Source organism: Oncorhynchus nerka, unplaced genomic scaffold (genome assembly GCF_034236695.1).
Source record: "Oncorhynchus nerka isolate Pitt River unplaced genomic scaffold, Oner_Uvic_2.0 unplaced_scaffold_211___fragment_2___debris, whole genome shotgun sequence".
In the NCBI taxonomy this organism is placed as follows: Eukaryota; Metazoa; Chordata; class Actinopteri; order Salmoniformes; family Salmonidae; genus Oncorhynchus; species Oncorhynchus nerka.
The window spans coordinates 101,176-116,964 of NW_027039937.1; the positions used below are offsets into that span (position 1 = coordinate 101,176).

The following is a 15,789-nucleotide window of genomic DNA, read 5'->3' on the forward strand; positions in this document are numbered from 1 at the left end:
GCCAAACGTCCTGCACGGTGTTGGGCTGTAAGCACAACCCCCACCTGTGGACGTCGGGCCCTCATAACATCCTCATGGAGTCTGCTTCTGACCGTTTGAGCAGACACATGCACATTTGTGGCCTGCTGGAGGTCATTTTGCAGGGCTCTGGCAGTGCTCCATGCATCAGCCAGGAAGCATAGGAACTGAGAAGTGGTCTGTGGTCATCACCTGCAGAACCACTCCTTTATTGGGGGTATCTTGCTAATTGCCTATAATTTCCACCTGTCTATTCTATTTGTACAACAGCATGTGACATTTATTGTCAATCAGTGTTGCTTCCTAAGTGGACAGTTTGATTTCACAGAAGTGTTATTAACTGGGAATTACATTGTGTTGTTTAAGTGTTCCCTTAATTTTTTTGAGCAGTGTATATAAACAACTTTTGGAACACTCATTCTAAGCTAGCCATAAAAAAAGCATGGTCTACAGATCTAATTAAATCAGAACAACCTTTAACTGGAACAGAATGACCTGACCAGGGACAAAATGACCTGGTTTGCAGTTTTTTGTATGCATTTCTTTGTTTTTGTACCTGTAATCCCCCCTCTGGAAAAAACCTAAATTAAAAGCACATGTTCGCCAGTCTTACCAGGGCTTTGTTTCATTCCAGATCTTAGTTTCCTTCCATCTATGCTTGCCATCTGCTCTGTCATGACTAGAAGGTGGAATCAATACATCAGAACCTAGATGACTGGAGGAGCTATTAAATAATAGGCTCCGCCTATCCAGATCTATCAGACACAAAAGGGGAGGGAGTGCCAGCGGCTGATGTAACAGCCTAAGCAACATATGCCCCCCGGCAACAGTGTTTTGAGCCCAATCGCAGCCACCCTTCTGCCCCTACGATCTGTCCCCCTTTACATTTCCCACTGTACTGTCAGAAATAATACAACCCCCCCCAAAAGTACAATTTTGTTACGTTACAGCCTTATTCTGAAATGGATTTTACAGAAACAGCAGCGGGGTCAAACTACAGACCGCTGTTCCTACATTTGAACATAAAAATTGTTTTAGCAAACAAAACTATGCTACATTCTCTCTCTGGGACCCTCAGGACGACAAATCAGAGCAAGATCGCTGAATGTAAAAACGTGATTTACATTCTGGAAGGTAAATGTATCAAACCATTTGATACCAGTGATATGTTGTGCACTCCTCAAACAATAACATGGTAATTTTACACTAATAGCTATTGTAAATTGGACACTGCAGTTAGATTAACAATTTAAGCTTTCTGTCCATATAAAGATAAATGTCTGTTCCAGAAAGTTAGCTGTTGTATACGTCATTCTAGTCACATTAGCAACAATCGTCCCCACAGAGATAAAAAAAAATAAAAAAATAAAAAACTGTTTTACTAAGTATTCCAGACCCTTGCTATTAGACTCGAAATTGAGCTCAGGTGCATCCTGTTTCCATTGATCATCCTTGAGATGTTTCTACAACGTGGAGTCCACCTGCGGTAAATTCAATTGATTGGACATGATTTGGAAAGACACAGACCTGTCTATATAAGATTCCACAGTTGACAGTGCATGTCAGCGCAAAAACCAAGCCATGAGGTTCAAGGAATTGTCTGTAGAGGTGAGAGACAGGATTGTGTCGAGGCACAGATCTGGGGAAGGGTATCACAAAATGGCTGCAGCATTGAAGGTCCAAGAACACAGTGGCCTCCATCATTCTTAAATGGAGGAAGTTTGGAAACACCAGGACCCTTTTTAGAGCTGGCCACCTGGCCAAACTGAGAAATCAGGGGAGAAGGGCCTTGGTCAGGGAGGTGACCAAGAACCCAATGGTCACTCTGACAGAGTGATGGTTGTCCATCTCCGCAGCACTACACCAAATCAGGCCTATATGGTAGAGCAGCAAGACGGAAGCCATTTCTCATTTAAAGAAGCACATGAAGGCACACAGAATGACACAGTAGTCCAAGGCACTGCATAGCAGTGTTGAGGAGTCACTACAGCCTGGGGTTCGATTAATAAAGGTAAAAGCACATTACAGCCCACTAGGAGTTTGCCAAAAGGCACCTAAAGGACTCTGACCATGAGAAACTAAATTCCCTGGTCTGATGAAACCAAGACAGAACTCCTTGGCCAAAATGCCAAGCGTCACGTCTGGAGGAAACCTGGCACCATCCCTATGGTGAAGAACGATGTGTGGGAATTTTGTGGGAGTGTTATCAACGGCAGGGACTGGAAGACTAGTCAGGATCGAGGGAAAGATGAACGGAAAAAAGTACAGAGAGATCCTTGACGAAAACCTGCTCCAGAGCGCTCAAGACCACAGACCGGGGCAAAGGTTCACCTTCCAACAGGACAACGACTCTAAGCACACAGCCAAGACAAGGGAGTGGCCTTGGAATAAGTCACTGAATGTCCTTGAGTGGCTCAGCCAGAGCCCGGACTTGAACCCGATCAAACATCTCTGGAGAGACCTGAAAAAAGCTGTGCAGCGAAGCTCCCCATCCAACCTGACAGAGCTTGAGACAATCTGCAGAGAAGAATGGGAGAAACTCCCCAAATACAGATGAGCCAAACATACAGCGTCATACCCACTAGAGGCTGTAATCACTGCCAAATGTGCTTCAAAGAACTGAGTAAAAGGTCTCAACACTTGTGATATTTCCATTTTTTTTTTTATACATTTACAAAATTTCTAAAAACCTGTTTTGCTTTGTCATTATGGGGTACTGTGTGTAGATTGATGAGGGAAAACAACTATTTAATCAATTTTAGAATAACAAAATATGAAAAAAGTCAAGGGGTGTGTAGCGCTGGCATCTCACAGTACGGACATTGCAATTTATTTCCCTGGCCACATCTGCAGTCCTCATGCCCCCTTGCAGCATGCCTATAGCACGTTCACACAGATGAGTAGGGATCCTGGGCATCTTTATTTTGGTGTTTTTCAGAGTCAGTAGAAAGGCCTCTTTAGTGTCCTAAGTTTTCATAACTGTGACCTTGGTTGCCTACCGTCTGTAAGCTCTTAGTGTCTTAATGACCGTTCCACATGCGTTCACCAATTGTTTATGTTCATTGAGGTTCATTGAGCAAGCATGGAAAACAGTGTTTAAACGCTTTACAATGAAGAGCTGTGAAGTTTAGATTTACGAATTATCATTGAAAGACAGGGTCCTGAAAAAGGGACGTTTCTACATATATACATAAATAAACAAAAAAGGGGAGCGAGGAAAGGGGAAGTGAGCAACTTTCTGTAAATAACCGAAGTCCGGGACAGCCGCAGACCCATTTGACAAGGTTTGCGTCTGATTCTACACCCTCCTCCCAAAGTGTACACTTACAACCGTGCATGGATTTAACAATGGTGGAAATGTACTCCAGCCAATGCTTACATCAATAATATGCTTTAAAATCCATGCTGGGAAGCATGCAAGTCAACATTTCTGGAAACGAGTAGGAGAATTGGGACAGTTCGTCACCATGAGAAACACCTAACTGGATGGAGGCTGAACAAAGGCATTTCCCACACACACACTACTTAAGAGAAACAGGGATGGACGTAGGGGAAAGAAGAAGGAAGAGAGGAGAGCCTGGAGGAGGACTGAGGGTCTATCACTCATCTCTAACTCTTCTCCAGCCTGACGAAGACTGTACTTCTGTGACCAACTGGGCAACACAAAGCAGTGACGACAAAATAAGCGACAACGAAATAAGGTACCAAACAGTTTGAATAAAAGCCTTACTATGTAACCTCATCAATCAACTAATGCATTGGGTGTGTTGTATGGTTGCATGTATGGCTGCATGCCTTGGCCTTCACACTTCATTGCATGGATACCCAATAAGAGGGACCGATATAGGAGCTCAATTAACTAAACATCTATTAAAAAAAAAAAGTAAACAAACAATACGAAACCCAAGGAACTTACCCATGTAGACCATTCCCTAGGCCTAGTCCGTGGGAGTTCCAGAATGCCAATTCAGAACATAGGCGTGAAAGCAACACACACACACAAACCTCTAAATTGGGGAAGTGTGGGGCAAGACAGGGACAAACCCAAGGAGTAGGGTTACACCTGCACTTACCGTAGCGGTCTCCTGTGAATTCCTCCTTCACAGGCCACAGCCACGGATAATGAGGAGCAGCTTAAAAGATTTGAGCATGAAAAGACAGGCTGATTACACATCGAAATGAGGGGCAAAAGGAAAAAAACAAAACACTTAAAATGTCAAACTGTGCTGGGTGGTTGGTGTAGATGGGGAGAAAAGGGAAAGAGGGATGGCAGAGGTGAAGAAGCAGACAGAAGACAGAGGGTTGTGTGTGTGAGAACAGGGTCATTCATATTCATTAGTGCACAATGCACACTGTAGCAAAACATTTTGCAATGTCAATTGTTTACTCCCAGATGCACTACTACGTGATTTAAATGGTTTCCGTTGCAAAACATCTTGCTACATTTAGCCACAATGAGCCTTAATGAATATGAGCTGTAGGGAGTCTAAACTGTCCCCAAGTTGTCCCTTTTCTTACTAAACCTCTGAGGATCTACACATGACATATGTTTGTTTTGTTGTAAACTAGCGCTTTAAGGATAGGTTTCCCCTGAAACAGATTAAGCCTAGTCCTGCACTTAAAAAAGCATCCTCAATGGAGACTGGGTTTAATCTGTTCCAGGGAAACCAGTGAAAATTGGTAAGGAGGGCAAGGTGGCGTGGTTAGCACTCGTTACCTGCTGGTATGCCCGCTTTGGGCTTCTTAGCTAACGTGGCATCGTTAGCTGCTCTGGGCTCAGAGAAGGAGGCTGTCCTGGTAGATGCTGGGGTCTAAAAGAAGAGAGACAGTGATGAGAGGTAGATGTGGGCATCCTGAAAACAAATTCAGTTTATTTATATAGCCCTACTTACATCAGCTGATATCTCAAAGTGCTGTACAGAAACCCAGCCTAAAACCCCAAACAGCAAGCAATGCAGGTGTAGAAGCACGGTGGCTAGGAAATACTCCCTAGAAAAGCCAAAACCTAGGAAGAAACCTAGAGCGGAACCAGGCCATGAGGGGTGGCCAGTCCTCTTCTGGCTGTGCCAGGTGGAGATTATAACAGAACATGGCCAAGATGTTCAACTGTTCATAAATGACCAGCATGGTCAAATAATAATAATCACAGTAGTTGTCGAGGGTGCAACAAGTCAGCACCTCAGGAGTAAATGTCAGTTGGCTTTTCATAACCGATCATTGAGAGTATCTCTACCGCTCCTGCTGCCTCTAGAGAGTTGAAAACAGCAGGTCTGGGACAGGTAGCACGTCCGGTGAACAGGTCAGGGTTCCATAGCAGCAGGCAGAACAATTGAAACTGGAGCAGCAGCACGGCCAGGTGGACCAGAGAAGGCAAGGAGTCATCATGCCAGGTAGTCCTGAGGCATGGTCCTAGGGCTCAGGTCCTCCGAGAGCGATATAAAATAATTCTAAATAAAATCAGTGTCACCAGAAAAGCACCCCGACACCACCTACTCCATGCTTCACGGTGGGGACAACATATGCGGAGATCATCCGTTCACCTACTCTGCGTCTCCAAGACACGGAGGTTGGAACCAAAAATCTCAAATTTGGACCAAAGGACAGATTCACCGGTCTAATGTCCATTGCTCGTGTTTCTTGGCCCAAGCAAGTCTCCTTCTTATTGGTGTCCTTTAGTAGTGGTTTCTTTGCAGCAATTTGACCATGAAGGCCTGATCCTCTGAACAGTTGATGTTGAGATGTGTCTGTTACTTGAACGCCAATGAACTTATCCTCTGCAGCGGAGGTAACTCTGGGTCTTCCTTACCTGTGGTAGTCCTCATGAGAGCCAGTTATCATAGCGCTTGATGGTTTCTTAAAATGTTCCAGATTGACTGACCGACCATGTCTTAAAGTAATGGACTGTCGTTTCACTTTGCTTATTTTAGCTGTTCTTACCACCCCTATCTTGTCACAACAACTGATTAGCTCAAACACAAATGAGGAAATAAATTCCACAAATGAACTTTTAGCAAGGCACACGTGTTAATTTAAATGGATTTCAGGTGACTACCCCATGAAAGCTGGTTGTGAGAATGCCAAGAGTGTGCAAAGCTGTCAAGGCAAAGGGTGGCTACTTTGAAGAATGTATTTAATTAACACTTTTGGTTACTACATGATTCCATGTGTTATTTCATAGTGTTGATGTCTCCACTATTATTCCACAAAGTAGAACAGTGTAAAAATAAACAAAAACCCTTGATTGGCTGGCTGACTGGCTGGAATACATACGTGCGTGCATGCAATACATATTGGTAGAGCGAAAAGCTATCGACTGAAAAATCGACCTGTCGACCAATTGGGGTCAGCTCTACATTGAACACAAAACGTACGGCGGAGTTGGTGCTGGAGTTGAGCAGGAAGTTGGCTGTGTGGGCGGCTACTGGAGGCTGGTTGGGGATTGGCTGGTGGCCCAGCGCCATGCCGACAATGGCCGTCATGTGGGTCTCTGTGCCGAAAACATAGATGGGGATACCGGTGGTCTTACCTAAGGGAAAAAAAATTGACATGGTTAACAAATATTTTGATTATTCTGAACAACTGTACAATAAAAAAGGAAACCTATTGATCAAATCTCCAGGTGTGAATTTCCCAAAAACAGAAATCGTTTTCATTGTCTACCAATGGACTCAATTATCTTTAGTGCCAAAGATGGTCTTTATGTTTTAGTACACCCAGCAAACCTGGAACATAAGGCAAGTTTCACATATGTTTTTATTTATTTGTACGATTTTCTACATTGTAGAGTAATAGTGAAGACATCAACACTAGGATATAACACACATGTGGTAATCATGTAGTAACCAAAAAAAGTGTTAAAACAAATACATTCTTCAAAGTAGCCACCCTTTGCCTTGACAGCTTTGCACACTCTTGGCATTCTCTCAACCAGCTCCATGAGCTAGTCACCTGGAATGCATTTCAATTAACAGGTGTGCCTTGTTAAAAGTTAATATTTGAATTGCTTTCCTTCTTAACCTCTCTGGGGTAGGGGGCAGTATTTTGAAGTTTGGATGACAAACGTGCCCAAAGTAAACTGCCTATTACCCAGGCCCAGAAGCTAGGATATGCATGGTAGTATTGGATAGAAAACACTAACGTTTCTAAAACAGTTAAAATAATGCCTGTGAGTATAACAGAACTGATATGGCAGGCAAAACCCTGAGGACCAACCATCCAAAAAAACAAACAATTCAGCCTACCACTGTTTCCAATGGTTGTCATGTTAATTATGAGGCGAAAATCTCCCAGATTCCAGTTCCTAGGGCTTCCACTAGATGTCACTCGTCAGAAAGAGTTTCAGGCTTGTTTTTGGAAAAATTAGCTAGAATTAGTTTTTCTAAGTGGTTCCCATTTTGGCTGTAGTGATGTCATGCGCGGGGATGAGAGCGCGTTCTTTGTTGTTAATCTCCGGTATAGACAATAACGATTCTCTGTCTTTATTGTTATTGTTTTTTTACGTATTGGGGTAGCGGAGTTTGGATTATAAACGTTGTTTGACTTGGAGGAGTTTATTGGAAACGCTTGGGATGCATTTTGGAAGGAAACCAGCTAAACTGAGTTTTTGGGGATATAAAGAAGAACATTATCGAACAAAAGGATCATTTGTGATGTAGCTGGGACCTTTGAGTGCCAACAGAAGATCTTCAAAGTTAAGGCATTTATTATATGGCTATTTCTGACTTTCGTTTGAGCCAATCATTTGAGTTGTGACAAGGTGGGGGGTATACAGAAGTTAGCCCGATTTGGTAAAATAACAAAGTCCATATTAATGGCAAGAACAGCTCAAAAAGACAAAGAGAAATGACAGTCCATTACTTTAAGACATGAAGGTCAGTCAATACGGAACATTTCAAGAACTTTGAACGTTTCTTCAATTGCAGTCGCAAAAACCATCGAGCGCCATGATGAAACTGGCTCTCATGAGGACCGGCACAGGAATGCTGAAGAGGATAAGTTACTCAGTTACCAGCCTCAGAAATTGCAGGCCAAATAAATGCTTCAGAGTTCAACAGGCTAATCTCAACATCAACTGTTCAGAGGATACTGCACGAATCAGGCCTTCATGATCAAAATTGCTGCAAAGAAACCACTACTAAAGGACACCAATAATAAGAAGAGACTTGCTTGGGCCAAGAAACACGAGGAATGGACATTAGACCGGTGGAAATCTGTCTTTTATTCTGATGTCCAAATGTGAGAATTTTGGTTCCAACCGCCAGGTCTTTGGGAGACGCAGAGTAGGTGAACAGATGATCTCTGCATGTGTGGTTCCCACCATGAAGCATGGAGGTGGTGGTGTGAGGGTGCTTTTCTGGCGACACTGATTTATTTAGAATTCAAGGCACACTTAACCAGTATTGCTACCGCAGCATTCTGCAGCAATACGCCATGCCATCTGGTTTGCACTTTGTCCCATTATCAGTTTTTCAACAGGACAATGACGCAACACATCTCCAGGCTGTGTAAGGACTATTTGACCAAGAAAGTTCGTGATGAAGTGCTGCATCAGATGACCTGGCCTCCACAATCCCCCGACCTCAACCCAATGAAGTGGTTTGGGATGAGTTGGACCGCAGAGTGAAGGAAAAGCAGCCAACGTTTGCTCAGCATATGTGGGAATCCCTTCAGGACTGTTGGAAAAGCATTCCAGGTAACTCTACTCTGAAAAGTACAGTGGGGCAAAAAAGGATTTAGTCAGCCACCAATTGTGCAAGTTCTGCCACTTAAAAAGATGAGGCCTGTAATTTTCATCATAGGTACACTTCAACTATGACAGACAAAATGAGGGAAAGAAATCCAGAAAATCACATTGTAGGATTTATGAATTTATTTGCAAATTATGGTGGAAAATAAGTATTTGGTCACCTACAAACAAGGAAGATTTCTGGCTCTCACAGACCTGTAATTTCTTTAAGAGGCTCCTCCACTCGTTACCTATATTAATGGCACCTGTTTGAACTTGTTATCTGTATAAAAGACACCTCTACACAACCTCAAACAGTCACACTCCAAACTCCACTATGGCCAAGACCAAAGAGCTGTCAAAAGACACCAGAAACAAAATTGTAGACCTGCACCAGGCTGGGAAGACTGAATATGTAATAGGTAAGCAGCTTGGTTTGAAGAAATCAACTGTGGGAGCAATTATTAGGAAATGGAAGACATACAAGACCACTGATAATCTCCCTCGATCTGGGGCTCCACGCAAGATCTCACCCCGTGGGGTCAAAATGATCACAAGAACGGTGAGCAAAAATCCCAGAACCACACGGGGGGACCTAGTGAATGACCTGCAAGGAGCTGGGACCAAAGTAACAAAGCCTACCATCACTAACACACTACGCCGCCAGGGACTCAAATCCCGCAGTGCCAGACGTGTCCCCCTGCTTAAGCCAGTACATGTCCAGGCCCGTCTGAAGTTTGCTAGAGAGCATTTGGATGATCCAGAAGAAGATTGGGAGAATTTCATCTGACCATATGACACCAAAATAGAACTTTTTGGTAAAAACTCAACTCGTCATGTTTGGAGGACAAAGAATGCTGAGTTGCATCCAAAGAACACCATACCTACTGTGTAGCATGGGGGTGGAAATATCATGCTTTGTGGCTGTTTTTCTGCAAAGGGACCAGGACGACTGATCCGTGTAAAGGAAAGAATGAATGGGGCCATGTATCGTGAGATTGAGTGAAAACCTCCTTCCATCAGCAAGGGCATTGAAGATGAAACGTGGCTGGGTCTTTCAGCATGACAATGATCCCCAACACACCGCCCGGGCAACGAAGGAGTGGCTTCGTAAGAAGCATTGCAAGTTCCTGGAGTGGCCTAGCCAGTCTCCAGATCTCAACCCCATAGAAAATCTTCGGAGGGAGTTGAAAGTCCGTGTTGCCCAGCAACAGCCCCAAAACGTCACTGCTCTAGAGGAAATCTGCATGGAGGAATGGGCCAAAATACCAGCAACAGTGTGTGAAAACCTTGTGAAGACTTACAGAAAACGTTTAACCTCTGTCATTGCCAACAAAGGGTATATAACAAAGTATTGATAAACTTTTTTATTGACCAAATACTTATTTTCCACCATAATTTGCAAATAAATTCATTAAAAATCCTACAATGTGATTTTCCTGATTTTTTCTCCCTCATTTTTTCTGTCATAGTTGAAGTGTACCTTTGATGAAAATTACAGGCCTCATCTTTTTAAGTGGGAGAACTTGCACAATTGGTGGCTGACTAAATACTTTTTTGCCCCACTGTATATCCCCTTTATCTATTAAGACTCCATCCTTAACGTTGTATATTAGTTATGAAAAAGAATGAAAGTATTTTTGTTAAGTCAAATGTCTAGAAAATCTCATTTAAGATTGAACAGAAGCACTTACTCCAGTTAAAAAGGGTGCGTTATTGCTGGACAATAGGTCCGCCAAATTTAATTCCATTACTGAGGACGCAATAGACTCAGATACAAATGTTGCAACGCACAAGGCAAACATCGCAATAGCCGATTCCACTCAAACTCAGATAAGTCAATATTTTGTAGCCATGAACAAAGTGGGACCATCCTACTACTCTTCAAATCATCCTACTGTACTATTCTCAAATCACCGTAGTACGCTACTCTCATCACCCAGTGGGAGCCATCGACACAGCTGGCTTGGCTAGCTATCCAAGGAGAATCTTTCAGAGTGAACAGTAGAAGACAGGAAAGGGGAGACCCCTTTCAGACAATCAGAGCCTTACAAGAATGCAGCTGAAAGGCCATCCCACATCATTCCTAAGGCTGGATCTGACAGACATATACAGCATTCACACGTAAATACATTCATGATTTCCTACTCCAAACGGGCAGCGGTTCATGTGCAAAGTATATGATTAGTGAGAAGTTCATTTCTGTGTAACAAGCCGCCATATGCTGTCAGTCCGCTAGGGACCTTATTCTCATGTATTAAATGTGTATGTTTGTGATATTATTTAGTTAGTAAATAAACCAATTTGTGTAGTACTGAATCATAAGTAAGGTTGGGTTTTTTGCAGATCCAAGGTTATGACTGTTCAGAATGATAAGAGGTAATTAATACATTGACTGATATGGATGTGATAGGTAAAGACCTTTAGAGTTTAATTCGGAAGATGGTAACTCTGAACAACGGCTCTCAATCATTGTTACATGATTCATTTAAAATCGGGTAATAATTACAACAAAGTTAGTTGATTCGATAAATAAATCAGATTAATAAAAGTCACGACACAGGTCTTGCTATGGATTTTCAAGTAGATTTAAGTCAAAACTGCAACTGGGTCACTCAGGAACGTTCACTGTCTTCTTGGTAAGGAATTCCAGTGTAGATTTGGCTTTGTGTTTTAGGTTCTTGTCCTGTTGAAAGGTGAATTAATCTCCCACTGTCTGGTGGAAAGTAGACTGAACCAGGTTTTCCTCTAGGAGTTTGCCTGTGCTTAGCTCCATTCCATTTATTTTTTATTCTGAAAAACTCCAGTCCTTAAAGATTACAAGCAGAACCATAACATGATGCTGCCATGACTTTGCTTGAAAATATGGAGAGTGGTACTCAGTAATGTGTTGTATTTGCACCAAATATAACACGTTGTATTCAGGCCAAAAAGTTAATGGCATCTATTGGTATATTTTTATTCTGCACAGGCTTCCTGCTTTTCACTCAGTCAATTAGGTTAGTATTAATTAATAACTTCGCCATGCTTAAAGGCATATTCAAAGTCTGCTTTTTTTTTTTTACACATTTAACAATAAATGCCCTTTTCTGCGAGGCATTGGAAAAACGTCCCTGATTTTTGTGGTTGAATCTGTGTTTGAAATTCCCTGGACCTGACAGATAATTGTATGTGTGGTGTACAGAGTTGAGGTAGTCATTCAAAATTCATGTTATACAGTATTATTGCACACAGAGTCCATGCAGCTTATTATGTAACTTGTCAAGCACATTTTTACTCCTGAACTTATTTAGCATTGCCATAACAAAAGGGTTGAATACTTATTGACTCAAAACATTTCAGAATCATTTATGAATTTGTAAACAATTCATAAAAACAATTACTCGTACATTATGGGGTATTGTGTGTAGGCCAGTGACCAAAAATCTCAATTGAATCAATTTTAAATTAAAGACTAACACAATAAAATGTGGATTAAGTCAAGGAGTGTGATTACTTTCTGAAGGCACTGTATGACCAGTGGTAGGGTTATCTGGCCACACATCTACATTCCTTTATTACGCCCCCAAATCGCCTTATCACATCTGATCGTTTCTGCCATATTGCTTTCAACTGAGTGGCACCATCGCTTCAACTAAGGTCTGTCCTAAATAGCACCCTATGGGCCCCGATCCCGGTACCATCCGGGATGCAGTCAGGGACAGTCGTCTCAGATCAGAGAATTGGAGTAAATGTTGGCAGAAGGGAGGAGTGGGACAATTGCCATGTTTCAATTACTTTTCCTTCTCCCCAAGTGTGTACTCGTTCACTCCACCTCATGCATTTCAAAGCATTGGATTGATACAAGAATGGCTGGAGGGAGCTACCACCATATTCATTATACCAGTCCATTCCTTTTAAATCCATAACAGGGAGTGTACAAGTACACACTTCGGGAAGTAGGGTAGAGAATTGGAATGTAGCCAACTAGTTGCAGCCTGGACTCACCTACTTCTCCCATCACTCTCAGGCCCTCCTGGTAGTTGGGGCCGCCGCGACGCACAAAGATGGTGACTCCGTTCTCCTTCAGGGGTCCCTGGTAGTCTTTGATAGCCCTGACGATGCCCTAGGGGTGATCAAAGGAGAGCACAGTATGGTAAAATGTATGGATAGAGATGCCTTGTTCAAAGCATGGGATTAATGGCAGGCACAATGGCTAAGGCTGGACAAAATCTGCAGGATGCCTTTTCTAAATCTGTCCTTATTGAATTTATATAATTATATACATAATTTTCATATATGAAACTGCAGCATGTTATATCATGTTTAGTGGCATTATTTGGTTCTAAATGTTAGAATTTTGACAGGAAGATTAGGCATCAGCTCATGTGTATCCAAATAGAGAACCACTGTGTCCGAAAAACGATCTTGCCTACTAATTTTTAAAACGTACTGTGTACTAATCATACTAGATATATGTACGGTTTAATATAAAAGTATGCATTCAGCAACAAATAAACATACTAGGCTCACCCATACTAAGAAAGCATCATCTAATGCTCAAACGTGTCGTTTCCCGCCATTCGTTCATTTTGCAACAGCCCATCCTCTCTTATGACAAATGGGTCTGAAAAGATGCACCTCTTCCTTAATAGAGTATGCAGCAAATACAGATGAAGACTAAATGAGTACACTACATGACCAAAAGTACGTGGACACCTGCTCGAAAATCTCGTTCCAAAATCATGGGCATTAATATGGAGTTGGTCCCTCCTTTGCTGCTATAACAGCCTCCACTCTTCTGGGAAGGTTTTCTACTGTACTAGATGTTCAAACATTGCTGCGTAGACTTGCATCCATTCTGCCACAAGAGCATTAGTGAGGCACTGATGTTGGGCAATTAGGCTTGGCTCGCAGTCGGTGTTACAATCCATCCCAAAGGTGTTCGATGAGGATGAGTTCAGGGCTCTGTGAAGGCCAATCAAATTCTTCCACACCGATTTCAAAAAAACATTTCTGTATGGACCTCGCTTAGTGCACGGGGGCATTGTCATGCCAAAACAGGAAAGCACCTTCCCCAAACTGTAACCACAAAGTTGGAAGCACATAGTCTAGAATGTCATTGTATGCTGTAACGTTAAGATTTCCCTTCACTGGAATTAAAGGGCCTAGCCCCAACCATGAAAAACAGCCCCAGGCCATTATTCCTCATCCAAACTTTACAGTTGGCACTGTGCATTCAGGCAGGTAGCGTTCTCCTGGCATCCTCCAAACCCAGTCTGTGGGACTGCCAGATGGTGAAGCGCGCTTCATCAGCCCAGAGAACACGTTTCCACTGCTCCAGAGCCCAATGGTGGCGAGCTTTACACTACTCCAGCCAATGCTTGGTAATCTTAGGCTGGTGTGTGGCTGCTCGACCATGGAAACCCATTTCATGAAGCTCCCGACGAACAGTTCTTGTGCTGACGTTGCTTCTAGAGGCAATTTGGAACTCAGTAGTGAGTGTTGCAACCGAGGACAGGCAATTTTCAGCACTCGGCGGTTCCGTTCTGTGAGCTTGTGCAGCCTACCGCTTTGCTGCTGAGCAGTTGTCGCTCCTAGACATTCCCACTTCACAATAACAGCACTTAGTTGACCGGGGAAGCTGTAGCAGGGCAGAAAATTGATGACCTGACTTGTTGGAAAGGTGGCATCCTAAGATGCCACGTTGAAAGTCACTGAGGTCTTCAGTAAGGCCATTCTACTGCCAATGTTTGTTTATGGAGATTGCATGACTGTGCTTTATTTTATACACCTGTCAGCAACAGGTGAGGCTGAAATAGCATAATCCACGAATTTGAAGGGGGGTCCACATACTTTGGTATATATAGAGTATGACGTTCTGGCATTTAAAGCACTCTCAATGTTAGACATTTTACTATTTAGAACGCGAGTAGAGGTATTTAGACCAATTAATATATTTTTCATTACAAATTACATTCAAGGGACTCATGCACATTCTGCACTCAATTTATGTCTGGCCCTATCAATGACACAGCACTAGGGGAAGACAGTGTTTGGGCGCCTTACTTTGAACGTGGCCGCCACGTTTGTGAAGTTAGCGATGCTTCCTCCGATGATCAGCACTTTCCCTGGCGAGGAAAGATAGAAATGTGTTAGTATTAATGCTGAGACTTCATGTAACAACAACATCTAGTTTGACAATGCGGTAACGCACTAAGAATTGAGCATGTGATAGAACTTAGTGTTGCACGGAGTTAAATAGTCCCAACCAATGGAATTCGTCTGTGTCCAAAAGTAATTTAAGTGTAACTAGTAAAACATTGTTTTATTTTTTTAAGTCAACACATATTGCTTCACATTTATTGATGAAGATTAATAAATGAAAAAAGATCAAACTCGGATCAAAACGTTGGAATAGAGGCAGTACAGGAGTAATACAGTCTGTGGGACTTCTTGCTTCTATATGTTTATGATATAGCCCAAATGTAATATGAGCTGACGATGCCAACGTTAATTTCAAAACTATAAGAGGTGCAAGTGGGCAACCCTGGCGAGTTCCCAGGTGTAGGGTGAAGTTGACAGTAGACGTTGATCTTGGGTCAGTTATGCATTTTCCTACTAATGGTTAAGCTTATAATTGGGGTTGGGGAAGCTGAGCAAGTACCCACCTTCGTGGTGCTTCTCTCTGGTCATAAGTGAGAGGATGGTCTTGGCGTAGTCGTAGGTCTGTTGCTCACTGGGCGCTCCCGAATACTCCCCGTAGTTGGCCAGCTCATCCACTCCACCCAGGTCACAGATGGTGTCACTACATTCGAGGGGACAGGTGTCAGAGTCAAGGACAAGTTATTGCCTCCCAAACAGCTCCCTATTGCCTTTACAGTACACTAACTTTGACCAGTGCCCAGAGTAGTGCACTAGATAGAGAATAGCGTGACATTTGGGACATGGCCAAAGTCATGCCCTGAGCTGCACGAGTTATAAATGCAATTAGAAAGTATCTTCAGTGCCAAAACCGCCAATGCAGCGCAATTGTTCTATTCAGCAACACTGGGATCGATTCAAAC

The 15,789-nt window shown here is 42.8% G+C and overlaps 1 protein-coding gene across 1 annotated transcript in view; it reads right to left on the reverse strand.

Annotated features, from left to right (window-relative positions):
- Positions 1-15,568, reverse strand: part of LOC115143961 (ATP-citrate synthase-like) — a gene marked incomplete at its 5' end in the record, with an annotated part of 99,461 nt that extends 83,893 nt beyond the window's left edge. Inside the window, 5 exons of the mRNA XM_065015553.1 lie at positions 4,736-4,829; positions 6,390-6,544; positions 12,731-12,848; positions 14,792-14,853; positions 15,394-15,568. Coding sequence (XP_064871625.1) covers positions 4,736-4,829; positions 6,390-6,544; positions 12,731-12,848; positions 14,792-14,853; positions 15,394-15,568 — 604 coding nt within the window. The remainder of the gene's footprint in view (positions 1-4,735; positions 4,830-6,389; positions 6,545-12,730; positions 12,849-14,791; positions 14,854-15,393) is intronic.
- Positions 15,569-15,789: the final 221 nt, after the last annotated feature.